The sequence below is a fragment of the Hyperolius riggenbachi genome, chromosome 2, assembly GCF_040937935.1.
Source record: "Hyperolius riggenbachi isolate aHypRig1 chromosome 2, aHypRig1.pri, whole genome shotgun sequence".
Lineage (NCBI taxonomy): Eukaryota > Metazoa > Chordata > Amphibia > Anura > Hyperoliidae > Hyperolius > Hyperolius riggenbachi.
Window position 1 is genome coordinate 121,867,371 of NC_090647.1, and position 26,709 is coordinate 121,894,079.

Consider the following 26,709-nt stretch of genomic DNA (forward strand, 5'->3'; position numbering starts at 1 on the left):
GTATATTTTTTTAAGCAGTTTGTGGTCTGACGAGCACAGTTGTAACCTGAATGTACCTTTTTTTTTCCTCCGTGTCTCTCTCTCTCTCTCTTTCTCTCTCTCTCTCATGGTATGTAATCTTTTTAGTTTTCTTTCTCAGTGTAATTTCCATGATGGGTTTTGAAAGTACCTTCTAACCTGACCCAAGTCTCTTATCTCCATTGCTAAAAAGGAATATCATCTTTTAAGCTCTTTGCATCAAAAAAATAAAAATGTGATTATATGATATTTCCCATGGGCTGTCATATACAGCTACAGTGACAATATTTTATGGTTTACGATTATTATGTACATTTTTAAGGTATATAAAGTAAAGTAATGCAAAAAATAATTTGCATTTCAGCAAAACTGAAGTGAAAATAATCTGGTAACCTGACATCTAAAGGCGTTCTGTGTTTTTACATCCATATGGTACGGACGGACGTCTAACTAGTGATGGTAGCTACGAGTAGCTACTTCTTTTCGAAATTTAAATTAGATAGTGCTGCCTGTGGATTTAACTTACCTCTGTTGCCACCTATAGTGGCTGCGTTCCACTCGCGGTCCACATAGCGCCACTACTTCCTCCTACAAATCCAGTGAGAGGAAGTAGTGGCATAAGGTGGACCTCGAGTGGAACACATCAACTATCGGTGGTGGCATAGGTAAGTTAACCCCCCCAATCAGCAAAGTGCTGAAAAATCACCCAGTGTTAACTAGCCCTAACAGCATTTTAGTACAAAACTACTTCCACTACTACTACAGTGGACGTGTTTAGGCGTTTTTGCTTCCCAATGACCCTTTGCCATGGAAGTCTAAAAGCCATTTAGTAGAAAGTTTTGGCTCAGAGCCAACTTTCTACTTTACTTGAAATATGCAAATGATTCTAAGATGATGCAGAATTATGCAAATGTTGCTGCATATCTATGCAAACTGAAAATGGACCAATAAAATGCTATCACTGCAAGATTTGATTAGTCCATTTTACAACAGATTTTCCTATTTATTAGCATAATTAAAACATGTGAGTATGTGAAATGTACGGACGCTGGCAATGATTTTCTGTGAGCCGGTTCATATGTACCGTATGTGTTTTATATCATGTCTATTTTTGTCCTTAGTGGTGCAGCTTTTTTTTCATACAGCCAACTGTGTTGCCATTCCACTAATGATCAGCATGCATGTGCTCCAGAACATACATGAGACCATTCCACATCCCTCCAATGGTACAGTTTCCCTGGATGGGTCCCTAGAAGTGTGAATCGAGATATCTATAAGATATGCTTTAATTTTTAGGTCGCATTCACAGTGGGACGTTATGGTCGCACGTTATAAAGTCTTAGAACGCAGCTTACTGCACTGCAATGCTAATCCTATGGGCCGTTCACAGTGCAATGTTAAAGTCGCATTTCAAAATGTTGCGCTGTAGTAACTCACTGCTAGCAGTGCGTTACCTCTTAATGCAGACACGTTGCGACTTTAACGTCGCATTAAAACGCAACGTCCCACTGTAAATACAGCCTTACTCAACCTCAGTTACAATTTAAAACACTAGGGGGTAGTCTAAAATCTACCTGTAAAGCCACATCTAGACCATACATTTTTTTGTCCGATTCGATTCAAATCGATTCATTAATTTGATTCGATTCAATCCGACAAATCCCGATCGGACATGTCGGATTGAATCAAATCGAATTAATGAATCGAATCAGACAAAAAATTGTATGGTGTAGATGGGGCTTAAAGATGCCCAAGAAGGATACAATTTCGATTGTACAATTTTTATAGTAGAAAAGGGTAACCTGATTGAATTTACTTTGCATAGATTCTTTAGGTATTCCCTCACAGAAGTGGTAGGATTATAGAATCAAGATTAAATAATTAGTGGGCACTTACAAATCAGGTAAAATGATCTTTCAAAATGTAAAATATGTATAATTAGGTCAAGTACACATAATGCTATATGTCATTGCTGCACCAAATAGCCACCATACTAATGGATTCGGCTTATTTTTGAAGATTTGTGATGGTACTACTCACTCACAATAAATCCGAGAGGAGCATTTCTTGTATGATTGTTTTATTTTGGTTCCACATTCCCCTTCCAAATGACTGGATGGAGCATGGCCAACAAATAGGTGAACTGCTTTGATACCTTTCTCTGCAACGTAGTAACAGTACCACGATACCAAAATAGTTACTGATGTTTTTCTTTTTTTATAATTTGAAATATAGTGTCTTAAAAAAGACAACAAAGGAATCAGAAAAAAAACTAAACATTTTTTTAAAATAAGTAAATGAAAACCAATGTTGTCATTTGTGAAGAGTCTGTACTAAAGTAGAACGTTTTGAGTTGGGATGACACAATTTATTGGCTTACTTTCAGGCTGCTTTCACAGTGGGACGTTACAGGCGCACGTTAGAGCAGCCTGTAACGCAGCCCAACTCACAGTAATGAAAAATTAATGGGCTGTTCACCGTGCCCACGTTGCGTTACCCTGTAACGCTGCACGTTCAATGAAAGTGCAGCATGCTGTGCGTTATACGCGGTTTTAGCCGCGTTAGACTGTTTGCACATGCTCAGTAATGTTGTTTTTTTGTTTTTTGAGTGCAGGAGAGTAGGAGGCAAGAGTCCGCTATTGTGCATAACCACATGGCTAATTAATATTCACTGCACTGCAGTGTTTACTTCCTGGAGCGGCCGCTTATTGGCTGGCGGGACCACGTGATGCGGAGTGTTCTGATCACGTGGTCTCCACAGTCATTTGACGCATGCGCCGTTTTCCTTCGATAGTGATAGATAACGCGGCTCTATGTAGCGTCCACCTTTAGCACCACCATGCGTTGTGTTAGGGGAACGTAATGCGAGCTTAACGTCCCCTGCAACGCAACGTCCAAGTGTGAAAGAGCCCTCCGAGATTCAAACATTTTGCTTTGATACCATAAAATCTTCTTCAGACTTACATCCTGTTTACTAGACTAATTTTTAAAAGCACAAGTTACATACGTTTAGACATTAGAAGCAACCGGAGATTTATTTTTTTTAATTTTTGGGGGTAATACAAATTAATGCAATTAAGATGTATTAACATTTACAATATACAAATATGCTCAACCAGGACCATGAGGCAGGGGTCACACTTGTCGGCTTTCGTGCGCGTTTTCTGCACAGAAAAACTGTTTTCAACTGAGAACTCATGTTAATCAATGAGCTAGGTCACACTTGAGGCAGGGGTCACATTTGTCTTTCAGTTTCTACACTTTTCAGAAAACTGAAAGACAAGTGTGACCTCTACCTTACAACAGCTAATGTAATTTATAGAGAAAACTGACAAATTGCACAAGATGTCAGTTTTTTTTCTGCGTGCAAAATCTGCATTCAAGTGTGACCTAGCTCATTGATTAACATGAGTTCTCAGTTGAAAACAGTTTTTCTCTGCAGAAAACGCGTACGAAAGCCGGTAAGTGTGACCCCTGCCTGAATGCAGATTTCGCGTGCAGAAAAAAAACTGACATCTTGCGCAATTTGTCAGTTTTCTCTATAAATTACATTCGCTGTTGTAAGGTAGAGGTCACACTTGTCTTTCAGTTTTCAGAAAAGTGTAGAAACTGAAAGACAAATGTGACCCCTGCCTGAAGCAACATCATATAATAAAATGTTATTTAACCACATTCAGATTGAGTGTATGTATATGTAAGCCAGGTAAAGAGACAAATGACGGCTCACCCTGCTGTCGCTCAAATTCCTGGTGCCCTAAAATACTATTCCCCTCTCCCACCCCCTCAAGTCGTAGCAACTCACAGGAAGAAGTAATTCGGGGTCCAGCGATCGGTGGATCCCCAAATGACCATACCCGTGTGCACTAGTATACTATAGCGGCTCCCAAGTCAGGTGCTGTGCACCTGGCACCAAAAACATCTGCTTCGCAGATTGAGCCTCTTGAGTTATCCAATACATGGTATCATCCTAAACCAAAATGTTTTGCCTTAATTGATGGCTAACATGGAACAACCACAAAGCATCTATACTGTAACTGAGGAAGAATACACATTTAGATGTCATGAAAACCCACACTTATGTTATAGATCATAAACCATTTTTGCAGACACCAAACCAACAAACGTTGATTCCGGTGATACATTTAATGACTAACTGTACATGGTTTATTGCAAGCTTTTGGAACGTTACGTTTCTTCTTTAGGCATTATACAGAACGGCATCAGAACCATACATTTACATCTTAGTTTTCACATTATAGCTATACCTGAATGTGTACAATCATCAGCTCCTTCATATCAGGTAATAATTAGCAGGGATAGGCTTAATTTTTCACCAAAGTCATTTTAACTCAAAAATTTTGGAAAAAAGATAACCTTTTCACAAGACACACATTTTCAGAAAACTAAGAACTTTCCTGAAATTGTGTTTTCTCATGCCCATTGAGTACAGGGCATTTGGCATTAACATGTTTTCTCATGCCAATATTCTTACACAAATATTCTCAGCTCTGTAAAAATGTGAATCTTTCGCAAAAATAATGGCATTGCAAAAATGTCCATATTTACTCGTCATTCATAATGATGATAACAGGAGATATGGTTGGTACTTACTAAAATGCAGGGCTCTACTCCATCAACACCTGATTCCAATTTTAAAAGTGATTCTTGATAGAAGTAAACTGAAAATAAATATACAAATTTATTGAAGTTGCATAAATTGTTAAATCCCAGTTCAATCCATAGCTATACTGTATTATAGCAGGTACAATATTGTATTGTTTACTATTATGTATTATGTATATTGTTGTATATAATATAAAATAAAACAAACAGGAATACTTTATATTAAAAGCCAAGCTACTAAATTGTTTTATCTAAGGTTTGGAAACTGGTTAAGCATGCATGAAAAATGGGTGCCGTGAAAAAAGGGCTCGGCTGGATAACGAAATGGCACCGGTGGATAGAGAAATCTGATAACGATAAACATGGTTGTCAAACTTGGTTAATGGTAAATACCGTTGTTAGAACAGACGGGAAGTAATAACGAAAAGATATTAACGTTAAAACTGTTACATAATTCAACAATACAGCTTAACCCAACCCCCTACTCTTACATAGAACCCTCCCCTGGTGGTGCCTAAAACTAACCACTCCCCTGGTGGTGCCCAACCCTAACGCCCTCCCCCGCCCCCCCAGTGGTGCCTAACCCTACCACCCCTTGGTGGTGCCCAACCCTAACCACCCCCCTGGTGGTGCCTAACCCTAACCACCCTCCTGGTGATGCCTAACCCTAACCACTTCCCTGGTGTTGCCTAAAACTAACCGCCGCCCGGGTAGTGCCTAACCCTAACCACTCCCCTGGTGTTGCCTAACTCTAACCACATCCTCTGCAGAAACACCCTTTTCCACATAAAACGATAATATCTTTGATAATGTAAAATCTGTACATACAAACGAAATAATATGATAAAAACGCTAATGTTGAAAGCTTCTAAAACGATAACATATTACAAAAACTTTAATGTTCTAATATTGTTAGCGATATTTATTGCGGTGCCCTTTTTTCTGCTTGTTTTGCCGTATTAACTATACTTGCATTAAACTCTATGGCGGCACCCTTTTCAACCACCCTCAGCCGGCGCCTTTTCTTCTTGCTACCCTGGTGCGAACCTTTAAAGTGACTCCGAGCTCATAAAAAAAATGAAAGTTGTACTCACCTGGGGCTTTCTCCAGCCCAGTGCTGGTCGGGAGGTCCCACGACGGCGTCCTGGCTCTTCTCCTTCTCCCCGCTCCGGAATGGCTGACAGGCCGCAGCCCGGGCGACACTCGCCCGAGTGTCGGGCTGCTCCTTCCGCGTATGACGCGGATTACGTCACACGCCGGCCGCCTCGCGTCATCACGGCGGCCGGCGTGAAAGTACTGCGCATGCGCGCTTTAATCGCGCATGCGCAGTACTTTCACGCCGGCCGCCGTGATGACGCGAGGCGGCCGGCGTGTGACGTCAGCCGCGTCATACGCGGAAGCTGCAGCCCGACACTCTACCGAATGTCGCCCGGGCTGCGGCCTGTCAGCCATTCCGGAGCGGGGAGAAGGAGAGGAGCCAGGACGCCGGCGTGGGACCTCCCGACCAGCACTGGGCTGGAGAAAGCCCCTGGTGAGTACAACTTTCTTTTTTTGGGTGAGCTCGGAGTCCCTTTAAATGGGTTTTTATTGCTCTGTCTGTCCCCACTGTTAAAATTTACCCTCACCTTTCTTGGGAACCACCATAGATCATTGTGATCGTATTAGAAAAACAAGTAGTCCAGGGAACAAGAAATGGTGGAGGGCAATAAAAACTATTCATATTTTACGGTTTCTCACTAAGTAGGGGGAAAACGTAGGAGAAAAAGTGAATTTAGTAATTTTTTTATTTGAACAAGTCGTTTTTTTCCCTTTTAAATTGCTCTCTGTGCCTATTGTAGCAACAGAACGCTGTAGCATTCTATTGTAGCAGCAGAAGAACGCTATAACATTCTATTGTAGCAGAGCGCTCTATCATTCTATTGTAGCAGCAGACTGCTGTAGCATTCCACTGTAGCAACAGAGCGCTGTAGCCTTCTATTGTAGCAGCAGAGCGCTGTAGCAATTTATTGTAGCAGCAGAGCGCTGTAGCATTCTATTGTAGCAGCAGAATGCTGTAGCATTCTATTGTAGCAGCGGAGCGCTGTAGCATTCTATTGTAGCAGCAGAGCGCTGTAGCATTCTATTGTAGCAGCAGAGCGCTGTAGCAATTTATTGTAGCAGCAGAGTGCTGTAGCATTCTATTGTAGCAGCAGAGCGCTGTAGCATTCTATTGTAGCAGCAGAGCATATTATATGCAACCAGCATTTTTTTTTTAATAGACCAGCATTGGAAGGGCTAAACACAGAGGTTTAACCACTTCAGCCTAACTGGCCGAAAATTTTCGGCCAGTTAGGCTGCGCGCACTCCCGCAGGTCGCGCGCGCTCCCGCAGGCCCCTCTCTTCAGACGCTGCGGCTTTTCTGAGCTCTGGTCTCCTTTCTTCTGCCTGGGAGCGAGATCGATCGCTCCCAGGACTTTTTGACTTTGGCCATCTTGTGGCCAAATAGCAAATTACACCAAAAACACAATTTGTGTTAAATAAATACATTTTAATACATTAAAAAACCCTGTTTACCTCCCACACCAAAAAATACCCACATACAAGTATGAAAAAAATTAAAAAAAATTACAATAATAAAAAAACAAAACATAAATAGTTACCTAAGGGTCTGAACTTTTTAAATATGCATGTCAAAGGAGTATATCAATATGATTTATTCAATTATGGGCTTCTAAATAGTGATGGACGCAAATTGAAAAAATGCACCTTTATTTCCAAATTAAATATCGGCGCCATACATTGTGATAGGGACATAATTTAAATGGTGTAATACGCGGGACAAATTGGTAAATAAAGTACATAGGTTTTAATTATGGTAGCATGTATTAATTTCAAACTATAATGGCCAAAAGCTGAGGAATAATGATTTTTTTTCCATTTCTTTCTTAATATTCCTGTTAAAATGGATTTACAATAAATTAATTCTCAGCAAAATGTATCACCCACAGAAAGCCTAATTAGTGGCGAAAAAAACAAGATATAGATTCATTCATTGTGCCGAGTAGTGATAAAGTTATTAGCAAATGAATGGGAGGTGAATGTTGCTCAGATGCAAAAAAATTTCAACCCTGTGGGCTGAAGTGGTTAAAGATCCGTGGAGAGATATGCAGAAGTTCAGATGGATACATTTAACTAAATAGAATGTAACAAGTGATAAATGTTACACACTCTTTGGCTGTCCTCCAGCTCATTCTCAGTCAGAGAGCGTGAGTCACATGCCACACTTAGATACATTTATGTAAACAAAATGTATCTATGTCAGCTTCGGATGCATCTGCAGTTCTGTCCAGGACCTTTAAAGAGAGTCTGAAGCGAGAATAAATCTCGCTTCAGACCTCATAGATAGCAGGGGCATGTGTGCCCCTGCTAAAACGCCGCTATCCCGCGGCTTAACGGGGGTCCCTTCACCCCCAAACCCCCGCGGTGCAGCGGGGCAGGGCTAACCGCCGCAGCCCTGCCCCACGCGCGTCTGTCAGCACGTATCTCCGCCTCTCCCCCGCCCCTCTCAGTCTTCCTTCACTGAGAGGGGCGGGGGAGAGGCGGCGATACGCCGCTGATAGACGCGACTGGAGGCAGGGCTGCAGCCGTTAGCCCTGCCTCCACGAACGACCAACTTTGCGACCAAGTCTTGCGGGGGTGGGTTTGGGGGTGAAGGGACTCCCGTTTAGCGGCGCGATAGCGGCGGTTTAGCAGGGGCACACATGCCCCTGCTAACTATGAGCTCTGAAGCGAGATTTATTCTCGCTTCAGAGTCTCTTTAAAGCTCTGTGTAACCCTTCCAATGTTGATCTAGTAAAAAAAAATGCTGGTTGCATATAATATACTGTAAATAATGTTTTAGAGCAAAGTTGAAATGCAGGGTTATATTCCGCTTTAAATGAGTGGTGCAGCTGATCTGTGAAATTCAAATAAATCACACAGGGTTGTTGCCTTTAAAGCCTGCCTATGAGGACTAAGATCTGAGGATCTTCAGTCATATGATATAATTGGCTTCCTTTGTGTGAACTACCTCGGCATATCTGCTGTAGCTCCCTTTCATGGGTTTTTTTATGACTATTGTGCCCCATGAGTGTAAATGTCTGGCAGATGAGCAGAAGAGGCAGAACTGACTCTCTAGAGTCTGCATTGGCTCTTTCAAGAACTCTCCCTCTTCAGGTAAGGTCATTTCTAAAGTTTCCAAAAAGCAAGATGGCAGTCCACATGGCACAGGGACAGCAGTCTTTACAGTTCTGGCCAGGAATCTACGAGAGCTTGTGTCCAAGATGCGTTTAAGGGGGGCTTAGATGCTTTCCTTGCGTTGAAAGACATCCATGGATATAATTACTAGATAACTCCTGGTAGTCAGTTTTGGGAAGTGGTGGCCTTAAAGGAATACTATAGATTCACATATTTTTTTCAATTGACACAGGAATTGTTTGGGAAGTGCTGCTAAGTACTGGTGTATACATTTTAGTAGCAACTTCATTGTTTACTGTTATCAAAATACTTTCAAACTTTACTGACGCCAAAACTGATGGCTGACTGAGCCATGAGGAGAGGGGAAATTCCCCTCACACTAGATCAGTTAACTCTATGTGTAGCTCTGTATGTGACAGAGAGAACAGCTGCAGCTCCTGTGTCCTGTGTTTCTGACTGAAGTGTCTGAAGAGAGCAGAAGAAATGTAACTAATTGTCACAGTTTTTCATACTGTTTTTGCTTTTAGAGTTTGATATGTTTGCTATTTGCTTTCTGTAGTCTGATATGCAACTCTGGCTGTGCATTGAAGCAGGCACCCCTTCTGCAATTGATTTGTCCCAATATAGCTAAATCCTACTCTCAATAAATTACAGCTTTTGCCTCTGATATTTAACATGAAAAGTAGGAAAATGTTTACACAGCTACTTAGACATTATTTGCACACTGTCATTTTAGAACACTTGGGTATTGATAGTATTCCTTTTAAGTTAAATTTAAAGAGTACTTTAAGTTAGAAGTATATGGGGTGCCGTATATATTTCCTTTTAACCCTCCTGGCGGTATGAAAAATTCCGCCAGGAGGCAGCGCAGCAGTTTTTTTTTTTTTTTTTTTTAAATCATGTAGCGAGCCCAGGGCTCGCTACATGATAGCCGCTGCTCAGCGGCTTTCCTCCGCCCGCCTTGATCGCCTTCGGCGATCTCCGATCAGGAAATCCCGTTCAAAGAACGGGATTTCCTGGAGGGCTTCCCCTGTCGCCATGGCGACGGGGCGGGATGACGTCACCGACGTCAGCGACGTCGGGACGTCATTGGGAGTCCCGATCCACCCCTCGGCGCTGCCTGGCACTGATTGGCCAGGCAGCGCACGGGGTCTGGGGGGGGGCGCGCGCCGCAACGGATAGCGGCGATCGGGTGCGGGGCGGCGGCGATCGGTGTGCTGGCGCAGCTAGCAAAGTGCTAGCTGCGTCCAGCAAAAAAAAAAAATTATGTAATTCGGCCCAGCAGGGCCTGAGCGGCACCCTCCGACGGCTTACCCCGTGTCACACACGGGGTTACCGCTAAGGAGGTTAAGCAATACCAGTTGCCAGGCAGCCCTGCTGGTCTATTTAGCTGCAGAAGTGTCTGAATCACACCAGAAACAAGCATGCAGCAAACATGTCAGAAACACTTGATCTGCTGCATGCTTGTTCAGGGGCTATGGCTAAAAGTATTAGAGGCAGAGGATCAGCAGAATAGCCAGGCGACTGGTATTGCTTGAAAGTAGATATGTCAGCCTCCATATACCTCCCGCATCAGGTAAGGTTCCCTTTAAAAACATTTAGCCTTATGTAACAAATAGTGAATTTCTACTCTCACCATTTTCACTAATTCTTCACATCTGTGTTTTTGCCACAAAGGTAGGTTAGTACTCAGAAACTCCACCATTTCAGGGGATTTCATGATTCTCACAATCTTACATTTGTTTGTATTCATTTCTTTATTCATTTTAAGACTATGGTTTCCTTTTTTCACAGAAGTTAGCAGTATTTGTTGGCTGACCCGGTGGACTTTTTATTTTTGTGGTTTTGCATGCAAAGTATCTTAGTATGTAGAATATGCACCTTTCTGCATAACCTAACCGCAATGTTACCAGACCAGACCAGACTCATAGCTTTAAACTAGATGATAAAGAGTGAAACCTGAAACAGTCTAAGGTTTAAGTACCCATAAAATTGATAACTCCATTGACAACTTAGGAATCAAATCATGCACTGATCAGCCAAATGAGCTAAATCATTAACACCGCTTGCCTAGTGGAAGCAGGAAATTTGGGTGCATGAGGAAGTGGACAAAAAGGGCACTGCCATTCACTCCCATAATAAATATCGTTTGATGGGCGCCGAACAAGAAAAAAGGGTGCCCGGAGATTATTAATGTTTTCAAACTGCGCTTGTGATGCTTTAAAGAGAAACCGTGACCAAGAATTGAACTTCCCAATCAGTAGCTGATACCCCCTTTTACATGAGAAATCTATTCATTTTCACAAATGGATCATCAGGGGGCTCTGTATGGCTGATATTGTGGTGAAGGCCCTCCCACAGGAGAATGTGAGGACCATTTTCCTAGCAGTTTCCTGTCTGTGAACCTTGTTGCATTGTGGGAGATAGCTGCTTACAGCTGTTTCCAACTGCCAAAAAAGCAAATAGCAGGTACTTCTAGCGACATCACCTGCCAGCAGTAAAATGTCACCATGTAATAAATGTCAGAGTGTAAATCAGGGAGAGGAAAGCTTTCACAATGGGCAAACACTGACTAAATCCTTTCTACATAATTATTGTAAAAATGAAGCACTTTTTTTATTACATAATTTTCACTGGAGTTACTCTTTAAGTTTACAAAATGCGCCCGTGATGAATACCGTTTACAAAAATACTAAACATATCTGTCGTATTTAACTAAAACGTTATTTACAATGTTATCCCGTACTGTTTGTAATACATTATTATTAATACATTATTCCACCCCCCCCCCCCCCCCCCCGCCGGAAGCTCCGTGAATTCCCTATTGGTTGCTGTCGCTAGTCCGCATACACACGCGGACTAGCGACAGTTGCGGCGGCAACTGTCGCCAGGCGATTGACCGCGCCAATCGCCCGGCGACAGCTCCAAGTAGCGACGGTTTGGGGCGCATGCGCCACACGCGCGTGCCACGTGGTTGCGGCGACAATTGTAGCCCGTGAGTATGAGACATTAGGGTTAGGGATAGGTAGAGGGAGGGTTCTGTGTGAGTGTAGGGTTAGGTTTAGTTGTAGTAAAATGTTAGCAATATTTACTAATGTTTTACAACAGTTATTACGAACGTGCTTACATTTTTTTTTTTCATCGGCGGGGCTCCTGAAGCTACATGGTCCCCTCACTTCACCCCATCCCTCAGCACCACCACTCCAAATCTCGGCTCCCCCGGCCATAAAGGAGTCAGACGTGGCGTGCCACCTGTCCAGGCTAAAGGCAAGGAAAGCCTCAGGCCCTGATGGGGTGTCGCCAGCCTGCCTGAAAACATGCGCACAGCAGCTTGCACCTATCCTGTCCTCTGTCTTCAACAAGTCCCTACAGTGTGGCAAAGTACCGGCGTGCTTCAAGAGGTCCACCATCATCCCTGTGCCCAAAAAGCAAGGCGCGTCCAACCTCAACAACTTCAGGCCTGTCGCCCTCACATCGGTCATAATGAAAACTTTTGAAAAGGCTGTCCTGCCCCTCCTTAAACAAAAAACGGAAACCCAGCTAGACCCATATCAATTTGCTTACAGGGCAAATAGGTTGACCGACGACGCCATTAACATCTGCCTGGAGCTTGTCAACAATCACCTTGACAAACCCAATTCATATGCCAGGGTCCTCCTCCTTGACTTTAGCTCGGCATTTAACACCATTAGCCAGATACTAGAAGAGAATATGGCTGAGCTCGGGGTCCACCCCACTCTTCAACTGTGGATCAAAGACTTTCTTACAAACAGATCTCAGGTGGTAAAGCTGGGCTCCACCTCCTCGCAACCAAGGACCACCAACACAGGGGCCCCTCAAGGCTGCGTCTTGTCACCATTCCTGTTCTCCCTTTACACGAACAATTGCAGATCCTCAGTAAACTCTGTCAAAGTAATCAAATTTGCAGATGATACCACCATAGTCGGCCTGATCTCCAACAATGACGAGCAGGCATACCGCCATCAGGTGGACAGGATCTGCCACTGGTGCAGGGAGAACAAGCTGGTCCTCAACAATGCAAAAGCCGTTGAGATTATCATCGACTTTAGGAAGCATGCCCCCACTCCACCCCCACTGCACATTGGAGGAATGGTGGTGGAAAAAGTGTCCTGTGTCCGCCTCCTGGGCACCACCATCTCCAACACCCTGAAGTGGAAGGAAAACACTGTCTTCACCCAAAGGAAAGCTCAGCAGAGGCTCTACTTCCTTCGCCAACTGAAGAAGTTCGGCATGTCACAGAATCTCTTGACGAACTTCTATACCGCAACTATCGAATCCGTTCTCTGCTCCTCCATCCTTGTCTGGTATGCTGGCTCCACCGAATGCGACGCAAACTACAGAGGGTGATCAGGTCAGCGGAAAGGATCATAGGGAACACACTCCCTGCCCTTGACCACCTCTATAATGCCAGGTTACGCTCCAGAGCATTGAAGATTGCAAATGATCCCTCTCACCCTGGCCACCAGTTTTTCAGTCAGCTCCCCTGGGGGCGGAGGTATCTGAGGTACCGGTCCATCTCCACTAAGACCACGAGACACAAAAATAGCTTCTTCCCCTCAGCCGTAAAGTTGCTGAACTCTACAAACGCTGCTCATTCTCTCCCCCCTTAGGCTGCCCCCTCCAGGCTGATCTTCTGTCTGCAACCCACATGGCTGGGGTAAATGTGCTATGTATATGTTTTGGAATGAAGTGATGTCTAACATGTTCTATGTCTCTTATGTTTCTATGTAATGCCCTGTATCTATGTGCCAAACCCAATTCCGGGCACGATTCAGTCGTGCTTGGCGAAATAAAAGCGATTCTGATTCTGATTCTGATAAACAATATTTTCAGATTTTATTACATGAAGAAATGATAAATGAAGGTTATACACAATATTAAACAATTACAACAATTATACATATATTATCGTTTTTTAACAAACATAATTATACATTTCACTTTTAAAACAGGGAAAATTGTCGTTTTCACAATTTGCGATTTCATACACATTATTAAATGTTTTTTAATTTGTAAAACTTTATTGTTAACGAAATCGTTTACACCACGCTCCCTTTTTTCCCGTCGCCCTTTTTGCATGGACGCATTGCCTAGTATAGTGTAGATTTCCTTGTGCTAGAAAAACAGCTCTGATCGATATGCTACAAGATGTCTGAATCTGTCCTGTTGTATTTGGCTCAAACACGTTAGCAGCATATCCTTTTAAGATCAACTATTGTGAAAAAATGCGAAATATAAAATATAATAACATTTATGGAATATTTCTCCTGGAGTAAAATGCACCATAAATTACTTTTCTCCTATGTTGCTGTCACTGAGGGCTGGTGCACACCAAAACCCGCTAGCAGATCCGCAAAACGCTAGCAGATTTTTAAACGCTTTTTTAAATTTTTATGAGGCGTTTTGCTAGCGTTTTGCGGATTGCTGCTGCGGTTTTCAGTATAGTAGATTTCATATATTGTTACAGTAAAGCTGTTACTGAACAGCTTCTGTAACAAAAACGCCTGCAAAACCGCTCTGAAGTGCCGTTTTTCAGAGCGGTTTGCGTTTTTCCTATACTTAACATTGAGGCAGAAACGCATCCGCAATCCAAAAAATGCCTCACCCAGGCATTTTTCGTTTCTGCAAAACGCCTGCCGCTCTGGTGTGCACCACCCCATTGAGATACATTGACCAAGCAGATCCGCAGCCGCAAGCGGATCTGAAAACGCCCAAAAAGCCGCTCGGTGTGCACCAGCCCTTACAGCAGTTAAAAGGCTGACAGATCTGACAGATTTTGGAGTAGTCCATTTTCTCATGGGGGACTCTCAATATTTTCTTTATTCTTTACAAAATCACTGCCTGGAAAATATCTATACAATGATGTCAGTTTCCCTACTTGATAGCATGCTATTTTGCCAGTTGGACTGAACAAATACCATTCAGTGGGCTTGATTCACAAACCCATGCTAACTGTTAGCACGGGCATTCTAAACAGTTAGCACGTGAAGTGCCGCTCGCGGACTTTTGCGCACGCAAAGTATTTGCGCACGATAATGCTGACTTTTGCATGCCGCGGTTGCGGTTGCATGCAAAAGTCCGCGATCACGGGGACTTCGCGCGTACAAAAGTCTGCGAGCGACACTTTACGTGCTAACAGTTAGCATGGATTTGTGAATCAAGCCCAGTAAGTGCTTTTGTAAATAAAGAAATAACTAAAAATCCCCCAGATGAGTGGATGGACTAGTTAAAAACATGACTGATCTGTCAGATATTTACTACCTACTGTAAGTGACAGCGACATAGTAAAAAAGTAATGTATAGTGCAATTTACTCTAGGAGAAATGTACACTTTATATGCATGTACAGTTAATCCACGGTGAATGAACGAGAGAGGGACTGTAGGTTCGTTCTTATCCTGAATCTGTTCTTAAGTCGGAACACTGTGCCAGCTCTGTCCCCTGTACCTCCTCTGTACCCGCCCCCCCCCCCCCCCCCCGTGCCTCCAGTGTCCCCCTCTGTGTCTCCTCTGCCCTCTGTACCTGTTTATACAAGTTTAAAAGCCATTTTCCTTTTAATTTTTTTAAATAGATTTTCTCAAAAACTACAAGCCAAATTTGAAATTTTTTTGACTTGTTACCATGGAAACACAGAATCCATGCCGTTCATATCGCTGGGTCATTCGTAAGTCGGGCGTTCGTAATTCGGGGACTACCTGCATTTCACATGTTACTCTTTTTCATGATACATATACTTTATGCTAGGTACACACCATACAATTTTCTGTTAGATTTACCTGCCAGATCGATTTTTTCCAAAATGTCTGATGTGAATTTTGATAGATTTTTCAAATTTCTTATCCTTTTTTAATTGTTTTTTCCATTGTTTTTTAATCGATTTTCATAGATTGAAAAAAACGATTGGAAAATCGAAAAATAGATTGAAATTCAGATCGAACATGTTGGAAATAATCGATCTGGCAGGTAAATGTAACAGAAAATTGTATGGTGTGCACCTAGCATTAAAGAGGAACTGTAGTCAAAATAACGTAGTGGATAAAATTTCTTATTTTTCCACAATATTCTTTTATAAATGATTTAGTAATTGTTTGCCCATTGTAAAATCTTTTCTCAACCTGATTTACTTTGTGAAATGTATCATCTTTAGTCCTGCCAGGTGATGTCTGCAGAATGTTCGTGTACTGAGAGTTCTATGCACAGCGGGAGATACTGCTTGCTTGACAATTGGAAACAGCCGTTATTTCCCACAATGCAACAAGGTTTACAGACAGGAACTGTCAGAGCCATGGCCCTGACATCACACTGTGGGAGCGGTTTCACCACAATATCAGCCATACACACACCCCTGATGATCTATTTGAAGAAAAGGTAAACATTTCTTGTGGGAAATGGGGCATCGGCTACTGATTGGGATAAGGTTCTACCTTGGATTAAAGTTCTTCTTAAAGTCCTGTAAGTTGTGAGGTGGTGCCACCATGCATTGGACTTTTTTCCAACACACCCTACAGATGGTGATTTATCAGACGAGTACTCTTTTTGTATTGCTCTGCTCTATGGTGTAGTTCTAACACTAAGGGCCCGTTTCCACTTGTGCGGTGCGAATTCGTTGCGGAAAATGCAAAAACGAATTCGCATGCGAATTCGCATGGGTTTGTATGTGAATTGTCACGCAAATTTGTGCACGTTTTCGCGTATTTTTGTAAGTATGCAAATTTAACCATTTCAGTGCCTCTGTTCTTTTACATTGATTTTAGGTGAAAACTTACACAAATTTGCATTAAAATTCGCATAGCAAAAACGCATTTGAATTTCCTATTAATTACATTGCATGAGAATTGCACAACGCCTTGCAGTGTGCGAATTCTGATGGCTCTGTTATGCAGATTTTTCTTGCATAGCAAACCGCACAGATTTCCTGACAAGTGGAAACAGGCCCATTTACTATCATTGGCTATGTGAATCTGCATGCAGAAAACGCATGCAGATTGGCTATAGTGGAAACAGGCCCTCACATTTACGTAGCAAACTCACTCACTAACTTGTAAGTAAAACCCTTTTACAGCAGGGTTGCACATGACAGATCTCTAAATGACACCAACAAGTGAGCACATTTTTCTCACGCTTACCTGTCTACAAGGAGCCACCTCATCGTGCCCTGTATTTCCTGTCCATAAAAACCATACATGCTGCTCCGGTATATTTGAGAGGCATGATGTCTGTATAGCACTCATAACCCTGGTGTTAGTCTACGGTTCAAACTCAATCCTTAGCAAGTTGGAAGAGAGACCCTGTAAAACCTGTTCACACAAGTATTATAATGGTGTGTGCTAAACCGGGGCCTCAAATACAGTAAATGTAACTGTAGACACACAGGGATAGATTTATCAAAACCAATGCAAGGAAAACTGGAAAAAAACTGGTAGAAAAGTGGGCAGCTACGCGAGTCAAGGTTTGTGATTGGTTGCTTTGAGCAATTGCTTCAGCACTGTACCTATTTCTTGTCATGCTAATTTTGATAAATTTCCTGACAAATTTTCTTTCTTTTAGGCGAGATTCACACCGCACACATTGCCTAAAGCATGCATTGCAACAGCAATGGAGACTGGACATAGACTTTGTGCATGCATGCATTAAGGGCCTGTTTCCACTACACGCAGATTGGATGCAGATTCAGAATAGATGCAGAAAAACGGACTCCCATGAATGCCTATGGGCCTGTTTCCACTAAACGCGATTTTTCTGATGCAGATTTTCCCATAGGCATTCATTGGAGTCAGTTTTTCTGCATCCATTCTGCATCCAATCTGCGTGGAGTGGAAACAGGCCCATAAGTTAGAATAACGCAATCCGTTACAGCACAGTACCGTGAACAGCCCCATAGAATTGTATGGGCAATTGTAATGCAATGGACGTACTCTGTTCTTTCTGCAACAGAGACGTAAAGACTAAAGGCTCATGTCGCTTGCTGATCCAGCACCAACCTGATAGAGTGGTTATTGTATTATGAAAAGTGTTGCAACATTCTTTACTACTATATTTTGTGGCTTATTAGCCGCAGTCCTCTTTGGACATAAGTCTAATCCAATCTTTAGTTACCTACAGCACCTCCTTTTGAGGGGTTTCCAGTATTTCATTGTCTTCTATCCGTAAAATATCATTTTTTAGGGTTGAGACCTTCTACCTGTCATTCAGCTGTGCTCAGGAGTTGTTGGGCCAAGCTCCCCACCTGCTCTGGTTGCCTCACTGGTAACCCATCGTTGTAGGTAAAATTCTGCACTTACAGAACCACAATCTCGGCTTGTCCTTACTTTGGTTTTGGAGGATACTTTATACCCTTATCTATTTTATTTTTAAACAAAAACTGACCTTTAATTTGGGTTCTTAGTGGTAAGCAGGGCTGGATTTCTGCAAAGACCACATATAGCTCAAGGCCTAGTGGTGCAAGAAGGACAGCTTGGAGCTGGGGAGGAAGGTTGTACATGGAAGATCAAGTTGCAAATGGAAAAAAGAGGCTTGCAGATGGAGAGAGTACATGAAATAGGAGGGTTCCTGCCAAAAAGACTAAAAGCATGAAAGAGAGCAACTGTTAACCATGAACGAAGTACTATAGGATCCACAAAGAAGAGGGGGTTGTTGGATCTGGAATGAGAGAGGGATTGCTGCACAGCTCATGGGGTGCTTTACAGGAAAAGGCTGCTGCACACAGAAGGTGGGCCACAAAAGGAAGCGGTAGTGGTATTTGGTTGGAAAAGAAAGCTGACCTGTAGGGGCAACAGGTAAACAACTAATCAGGAAACAAAATACGGTCACAAAGCCTCTACTGATATACAAATGCTTTATTCAAAAATTATTAAGATACAAAAATTAGCCCAAACACCGATCCACATAAATGGCACACTGCATATCCCAAATGCATTAAAAACATGTGACTAAGGCGTGATAAGCCATAACACAGGTTGCAATATAATTGTAATGCTGAGCAATCGGTAAAATTTCAACAGTTCTCTAGCTAGAGATAAAACTGACAGACTGCATGCGTCCGCCCATTCATTCACCACACACACGTGCCAATGTCCAATGTATATATGCGGGGGGCCCCTTAAACTATATGTGCCGTTAAAGATGGATAACTTTGCAGGAAAAGATCACCCTGCCTGTAGCCCGCAATAACTGGCCAATGTTAGGTCAATGACGGCTCCAATGCACAGGATATGCAGCACTTATCTTGGTAATAATGGATGGATCTCACGCAGTTCATCCCGCTATTCATATCCAAGGGGGATATGATATGAATAGCGGGATCAACTGCGTTAATAGTTGGGGAGATCTCCACAGATAGTAGGTACTTGTCTCCCACCGAGTGATACGTTCCAAGATAACGCTGGTCCAATGTGGCGTATGCCCACAATCAGTGGAACGCTGACACCAGCAATTTCCGACTCGTCACATGCCGGCCTGGGATCTCAGACCTCGTAGTGTGGGTAGCGCTGAAACGTCATAGCTCAGCACGCAGCCGCGTAAGCTCCGCCCATAAAAGGTAAACAAACAGCCCTGGTGGTAAGTTTATATTTAGCTCAATGCAATCATTTTTATTATAGACCTTTTCCATGGCTACCTATGTAGTTACTATCTATACTGGGGACACTTTTGACTAGCTATGGAGGGAGGTCTCCTATACGGAGGAAGGAACACATTTGGCTAGAGTTAGAGTGGCTACCTATACTGGGCGGAGGGGCATCTTTGGCTATCTGTTCTGAGGGGGGGGGGGATCTTTAGCTATTTATACTGTCTATTTATATGGGAGGGGGTTGCTTCTTTGGCTACCTATACTGGGGGGCTACCTATACTGGGGGGCATCTTTGGCTATCTATACTTGGGGGAGACATCTTTGCCTACCTATACTTGGGGGGACATGTTTGGCTACCTATACCAATAGTGTAAACTAAAATATAAACATTTGCAAGTGTCAATGTCTCTTGGGGAGGTGTGGGGGGCTAAGAGGAACTATTTGGATGTTTGTACTTTGTAAGTAAATACCCTTTATTAGAAGAAAAGCTTGCCATAGAGCAGGTAAATAGTGCAGCAAGTGACTCTCCCTTTTCTTCTAATAAAGAGTATTTACTTACAAAGTACAAACACCCAAATAGTTCCTGTCAGCTCCCCACACCTCCCTGCTGACTGCTGCCTGTTGTTGTATAGACATCAAATACACCTACTACTCAGCGAAATCCCATCCTTATCACTCATACTTGAGCTGCGGCTCTGCTGATAAACCTGAAAGGAGGAAAAAAAAAAGAAAATAAAGCAAAGATTGTGGGTGGCAAAAGTTTAACTTGGTTGGACTTTACATCTTATTTTGCTGAATGTGGTATCAAAGGGCATTCTTAGCAAATCATGTGAGCTATTGTCATCTAAGAAAATGTCTTAAAGAAACAGCACCCCCAACAGCTGTATTCTGTGTTGGTGCACTCTGCTGGGCTGGAACAACTCTTCGCCTGTTATGCCTGCTGGACATTGGTGAACCAACAGAGGTTGTAACTGCACAGTAATGTAGAGAGTACTTAAGGGGTTCCAATGTGAAATTTGCATTGAGTCACATAGTTCCTTTGCTACGCCACTGCTGTTGAAGTCTTCATTCTTAAAGGGAACCCTAACTGAGAGGGATATGGATGTTTCCCTTTAAACAATACCAGTTCCTTGTCAGTCCTGCTGATCTCTTTGGCTGCAGTAGTGGCTGAATCACAGACCTGAAACAAGCTTGCAGCTAATCCAGTCTGGCAACTGCTATTATTTTAAAAGGAAAAATCCATATCCTTCTCAGTTTAGGTTCCCTTTAAAACAGAAGCTATTTGCAATTATTTAGGTTAGAGTGAGCTTTGTGAGATCCCACGATGCATCACTGCTGAATATACAAATCGTCCCTTTGTTGTCTCTGATAGCTAAACACAGGAATGCAGTGGTGTGTCAGCTTGTTAATATTACAGACAGAGGCGGTAGGCTCATGATGCCAAGTGACGCATGTGCGTCAGGCGGCATGGGCCCTGGGATGGCATCGCTTCCACCTCTCTCCCCTCGCCACCTGCACCCCCTTCCCCCGCTGCTCATACTACTGTCTGAGCTATGGACGGCTTTCTCTATTTTAGTTCCCGCAGGACATCGACGCTACAGGAAACCGCTGTCCTGCTTCCTGCCTCTTCACAGCAGCCGCAGGACACGCTGCTATGACAAGGCACGTACGGAGGAGAGAGGGCCGGGTAGAGGAAGCGGCCACCAGCTCAGACAGTAACACGAGCGGTGGCCGTGAGGGTAGGGGGAGGAGGCACTGGGGGCAACTATACTATCTATACTGGGGGCAACTATACTATCTATACTTGGGCAACTATACTAGCTAACTATACTGGGGCAACTATACTACCTATACTGGGGCAACTATACTAGCTACCTATACTAGGGCAACTATACTACCCATACTGGGGACAACTATGCTAACTACGTATACTGGGGCAGTTATACTGGGGCACCTATACCTGGCTACCTACCTTCCTATACTGTAGGTGAAACTTTTCGGGTGCTGTGTGGTCACTCCAAATCAGGGGGGGGGGGGCACATACTCAGGCACCAAAAAGTCTAGAACCAGCCCTGATTACAGAGCCAAACTGATCCAACATTCATACAGAGAACAGAGGCGCCAGCAGGATAAAAGGCAATAAAAATTTTAAAATTTGCTGGGAGGCAGTGGTGGACTTACCTCCAGAAAGCAGACTGAAAATACTGACTGAATTAAACAAATACATTTATTATTGGTACCCCAAAAGATGCAACGCGTTACGCAGGCACACCCCGCTTCATCAGGCAATAAGATAGGGGACAAACAGTAGCTCGTCAGTAGCACGAATAGTGCCTCTGTCAACACAGAGGCGCTATTCGTGCTACTGACGAGCTACTGTTTGTCCCCTATCTTATTGCCTGATGAAGCGGGCTGTGCATGCGAAACGCGCTGCATCTTTTGGGGTACCAATAATAAATGTATTTGTTTAATTCAGTCAGTATTTTCAGTCTGCTTTCTGGAGGTAAGTCCACCACTGCCTCCCAGCAAATTTTACAATTTTTATTGCCTTTTATCCTGCTGGCGCCTCTGTTCTCTACTACTTGCACTGTGTCCACCCCTGGTGGATGGGTGACCTACCCCTACTTTTCTGATCCACAGAGAGCGACATCTTAATCCTGAGTGAGGACAGGTCTAATCTCCTTACCTCGTCCTCCTCCTCCGCCACCTGGATCATCTGCAATTGGCCCCAAAAAGTACTCTGGTCTGGGGCATTCTGCATATGTGAGTGCAACTAGAGCGTGACGGAGGAGCATGCGTGGCCGGACTGTGACTGCGCTGACTGGAGGACTTTCTGGAGCCAACTGTGGACGATCCTGGCAGCGGAGGAGGACGGCGAGGAAGCAATCAGTCTGGAGGGGGCTGGAGGAAGCCCCATGTATATATATCCCTTCTTGCCTCCCTCTGTCTCAGGTACTCTTAACCTCCCTGTCGGTTAATTTTTTTTGCCACTTAGGCAAAAATCCTTTTTTTTTTAAATTTTTTTTTTTTGTTTCATGCAAAGCTACCAGAGTGGTAGCTACATGAAACACCACTAGAGGGCGCATGTGTCCCTCTAGTGCGATCGTCGCTGGCATCAAAAGCAAACAGGGGAACGCGTATATAACACGCTCCCGTTTGGCTTCTCCTGTCGCCATGGCGACGATCGGAATGACGTCATGGACGTCAGCCGATGTCCTGACGTCAGACGCCTCCGATCCAGCCCATAGCGCTGCCCGGAACTCATTGGTCCGGGCAGCGCAGGGCTCTGGTGGGGGGGGCCCTCTTGCGCCGCTGCGTGCGGGCGATTGCCACAGAGCGGCAGCGATCGAGCTGTACGCGCGGCTAGCAAAGTGCTAGCTGCGCGTACAGCATTTTAAAGTGAGGAAATCGCCCCACCAGGGGCTGAGATATCTTCCTGCGCGGCATAGCCCGAGCTCAGCTCGGGCTTACCGCCAAGAAGGTTAAACATAGTCTTGGTGCTGGAACCCACAGGAGCTTTTTCAGCCGAGTTTTGATAAATCACCAGCAATACCAAAGCGCAGTTGCAATTTCCCCAAAACGTAATTGTGGGTCATGCTGCATTTTTGGAACAATTGCGCGCCAATGCAAAGTAATGGATCACATTAGACTGAACACATTTGAAACTATCTGAAAAAGTAATGACTAGTGAGAAACCCTTGTCAAAACAACCAATCCATGCTGCCAGATCTGTTCTGCCACTGATCATTTAGTTAAAAGAGTATGTACTACTATCATTAAAGAACAAAGAGCGCCTGTGCTACAAAATTGTTTGGAGTACAAAAAGTTTGGAGAGAAAAGTGCATTTTTTTGCTCCTGCCGTCATTGGGTTTGTAACGATCATTTGTGTGTATTGTGATCGGACAATAATCTAATTTGTCACCATTCCCATCTGCGCACAGGCCACACATGCGCAGTCCGCCCCAGACTGAAGGACTTTACGGGCCGAATAGCGGAGAATCCAGGTGGCCCAGGAGAATGGCGAGGTAGCGATCAGCCTTAAGGGGGCTGGAGGAAGCCCCAGGTATTTCTCATTTTTTTATACCCACTGTCTCAGGTTCCCTTTAAAGAAAACCTGTACTGAAAATTAAAAGTGAAATAAACATACACAGGTCATACTTACCTCCTGTGTAGTCTACTCCTCAATCTCTTTCTCCTCTCCCACGTCCTGTTTGTCCACTGGGATCAAGGGAATTCTCTGTCCTCCATTTTGAAAATGGTCATTACCCCATAACAGCTTTCTGGTCAGCACACTGTTAAACTGTCATATCGCCCACTTGAGCCATTGGAAAACATAGACATTACTTGGCACATCAGTTGTCCTCTCAGCTATAACTGACAGCAACTGATATATTTCAATTCTGACAAAATGTTGTCAGAACTCGAAGCGATCACTGTCAGAAGAAAATGGTGCGCTTCTGAGAGGAACTAATAGCAAGGTAACTATGTAATATTCATTTGAAGTTACCTCATGTGTTTATTTTAAATAATTTTACTCAGTACAGGTTCTCTTTAAGCTAAAGTGTAAATTCACTCTAATACAAACGGCAGATCACAGTTGCTATATTTAGCTCTACCAGTATCTGTGTTCCTGTAACGACAATTCTTGCAGATTTTCCAACCTGTGTGAGTGGTAGAAATTCCATTTATCAGAAATAGTAAACAGTAGGACTCACCCTGCTATAAATGACACATCATTGATAGAAACATTTACATTTAATGTTCTTTATTTAAGATATTTTCAGTGCAAAACGACACATGTCAGATAGTACTAGTATAGATAAACTGACCACAGATAAAATGTGAGCAATAACTGGTGCTCGGCAGTGGGCTGGGTTATAAATGTAAACTTTAAAGAGGAGCTTTAGCGAAAAGGGAAAATGAATACACTGCAAAGTGAAAAGTTAAATGATAGAAGAGAGATCAAGAAATCATTGATATTCGCCATGTAATTTGTTCATATTGTTTGATCCACAATTAGCCTGCATGTCGTCATCTTTACCAGTGGCAGACAAAAAAAAAACTAGACAGCGCCGACTGCCATTATTTATAACCACGCCCACTAACATTTACAAAGGCTAAAAAGTTTTTTGTTTTTTTTACAGAGATACATAGGCACAGAGGGAGATACTGGTTGCTTGGCATTTGGAAACAACCGTTATTTCCCACAAAGCAATGAGGCTCACAGACAGGAAACTGTCAGGACCATGGTCCTGACATCACACGGTGGGAGGGGTTTCACCACAATATCAGCATTACAGCCTCCCTGATGATCTATTTGAGAAAAGGTAAAGATTTCTCATGGTAAAGGGGTCATCAGCTACTGATTGGGATGAAGATCAATCCTCCTGCTTTAACTAGATGGAAAGGAAAGGATAAAGGAAATGGAAGGAAGGGGTAAGAAAAAAGAGAGGGGTGATGTGAAGTGAGGAAAGAAAAGGAGGAGAGGAAGACAAGGGGGAAAAGAAAGGAAAGCAAAGGGTCAACCATGTTATGTTTTCTTAGGGCTTAACTATATAAAATCATTTTTACTGGATTGCAGTATTTCTATTGGTGGACATGGGTTTTACACTCCGGGACAAGACTAGTTAGCTCAGTAGTAAGTTGAGGATGATCCATGAGGAACATCCTCTTTCCACAGATTGCAATGATTTGGTGTTACTCTTGGTATTGGTGACAGGTCAACCAATGAGGTGTGTGTGTGTGTGACTTTTTCATAAACCTAGCTCATGGAACTATGATGAAGGGTTAGCAGCAGGGACAGGTTTACACCTTGGGAACCTATAGACAGAACAGTTTTGGATTCGTAAATTACACCTTCTGCAAACCTGCTGATCCCAATATGAATGCTTGTTTGCCCGCCAAACCACACCACATCTGTGCTGGCTTCCCCTATTATCTGACTGGCCCGGCCATCACTTTTCCTTCCTTACCCCTGCAACTGCATGGGCCAGGCTAATGTCACCTACTCTGCAGCATAGAGTGGGTTTGATCGGACCACTCATACAGCCGGGCCATCTAACTCTCTATGCTGCTTTGGCTGTGACCAGCTCAGCTCAGGGCATGTGCAATAGAGAGCCGGATCCACAGACCAGATAGAATCCAGTCCACCCATCCAGCATCCATGCAGCACTCTCTGCTACATGCATAGAGCTAAGATGGTGACCACTGAGAGAATATGAAGAGATGGGTGGGCAGGCTGGATGGGTAGTCTCATCGAGCTTGCTGTGGGTCAGTGACCTGCACATAGCTTCCGAAAGGTGAGCACAGATTCGTGATCCCATGACAACCACCTTGCACCACACTGGTGCCTCCAGGCGCCTACCCTGGTCAGTAAGCTAAAGTTCAACAGCTGTCAGTGGATGTGAGCAACATTGCACTCTTATGTCATTAATATGTCATTAAGGGTGCTTGCTGCATCTCCGATGATACAAGTAACGTTCTTTTGACTGCCCCCCCCCCCCCCCCATTGCAGAACTCCCTGTGTACATGTGTACTGTACCATAGGTTATTACACTAGTGGTTTCAAAATGGCAGTAAAACACCCCAATTATCCACTATTGAAACAGCCATGGATGCTAAATAGTTTTGGAAGACAATAAGTGCCATCTAAAAGACAATAACAATCATCACAACATCTAATAAAAAGTCACAATGTGAAGAATATGTAGCAGTTTAGCAGATGTATTCTGGATGGTGCTCTGTAGCAACTAAATATTAAAACCAGACCTTCTCATTAAATGACCAGGAAGGTCTGAGCCCACCACAGATGGGAAATCTACGGCTTAACTAAGCAGCTGAAGAAACCAAGTGATCTGTAACATCAGAAAAATAAATAGAACATGTATGAAGTTTAAAGGAATGTTTTTATAGCATGTTTCTATTGTTTTTGGTGTGGTCTTTTTAAGCAAATGTAAAATGTGGTATAGAACCCATTTGCAGCCCAGATGCTCGGGATAGTCTAAAGCCAAGTAAAATAGAGGGATATTATTGAAGTTATGAATGGAGGCAATTTTCTCAGGCTTGCTATGCGCCGTATTATCTAGATCGAAAATTAATTTTATTGTAGGTAATTGATTTGCATGTTACCAGCCAATTATTGGCTGATGCAGCCTAAAAGCCCTAAAAAAGGCAAAAATGTTATTAGAGACAGTTCAGCCAGTGTTCTTCAGCCCCAGAATACATATAAAACGTCATCTTTATGAAGGATGCAGAATTCTGTTATGT

At 43.3% G+C, this 26,709-nt stretch overlaps 1 protein-coding gene and 1 long non-coding RNA gene across 4 annotated transcripts in view; one reads left to right on the forward strand and one right to left on the reverse strand.

The window, feature by feature from the left end:
• The window catches only part of LOC137545744 (uncharacterized), a 65,670-nt gene extending 42,170 nt beyond the window's left edge, over positions 1 to 23,500 (forward strand). For both annotated transcript variants that reach the window (XR_011026088.1, XR_011026087.1), the window contains one exon: positions 23,385 to 23,500. This is a non-coding gene — a long non-coding RNA (uncharacterized lncRNA). The remainder of the gene's footprint in view (positions 1 to 23,384) is intronic.
• Positions 1 to 26,709, reverse strand: part of HDAC7 (histone deacetylase 7) — a 462,051-nt gene that overhangs the window by 273,544 nt on the left and 161,798 nt on the right. For both annotated transcript variants that reach the window (XM_068267312.1, XM_068267314.1), the window contains exon 2: positions 4,630 to 4,697. In XM_068267312.1, coding sequence (XP_068123413.1) covers position 4,630 — 1 coding nt within the window. In that variant the 5' untranslated portion in view covers positions 4,631 to 4,697. The remainder of the gene's footprint in view (positions 1 to 4,629; positions 4,698 to 26,709) is intronic.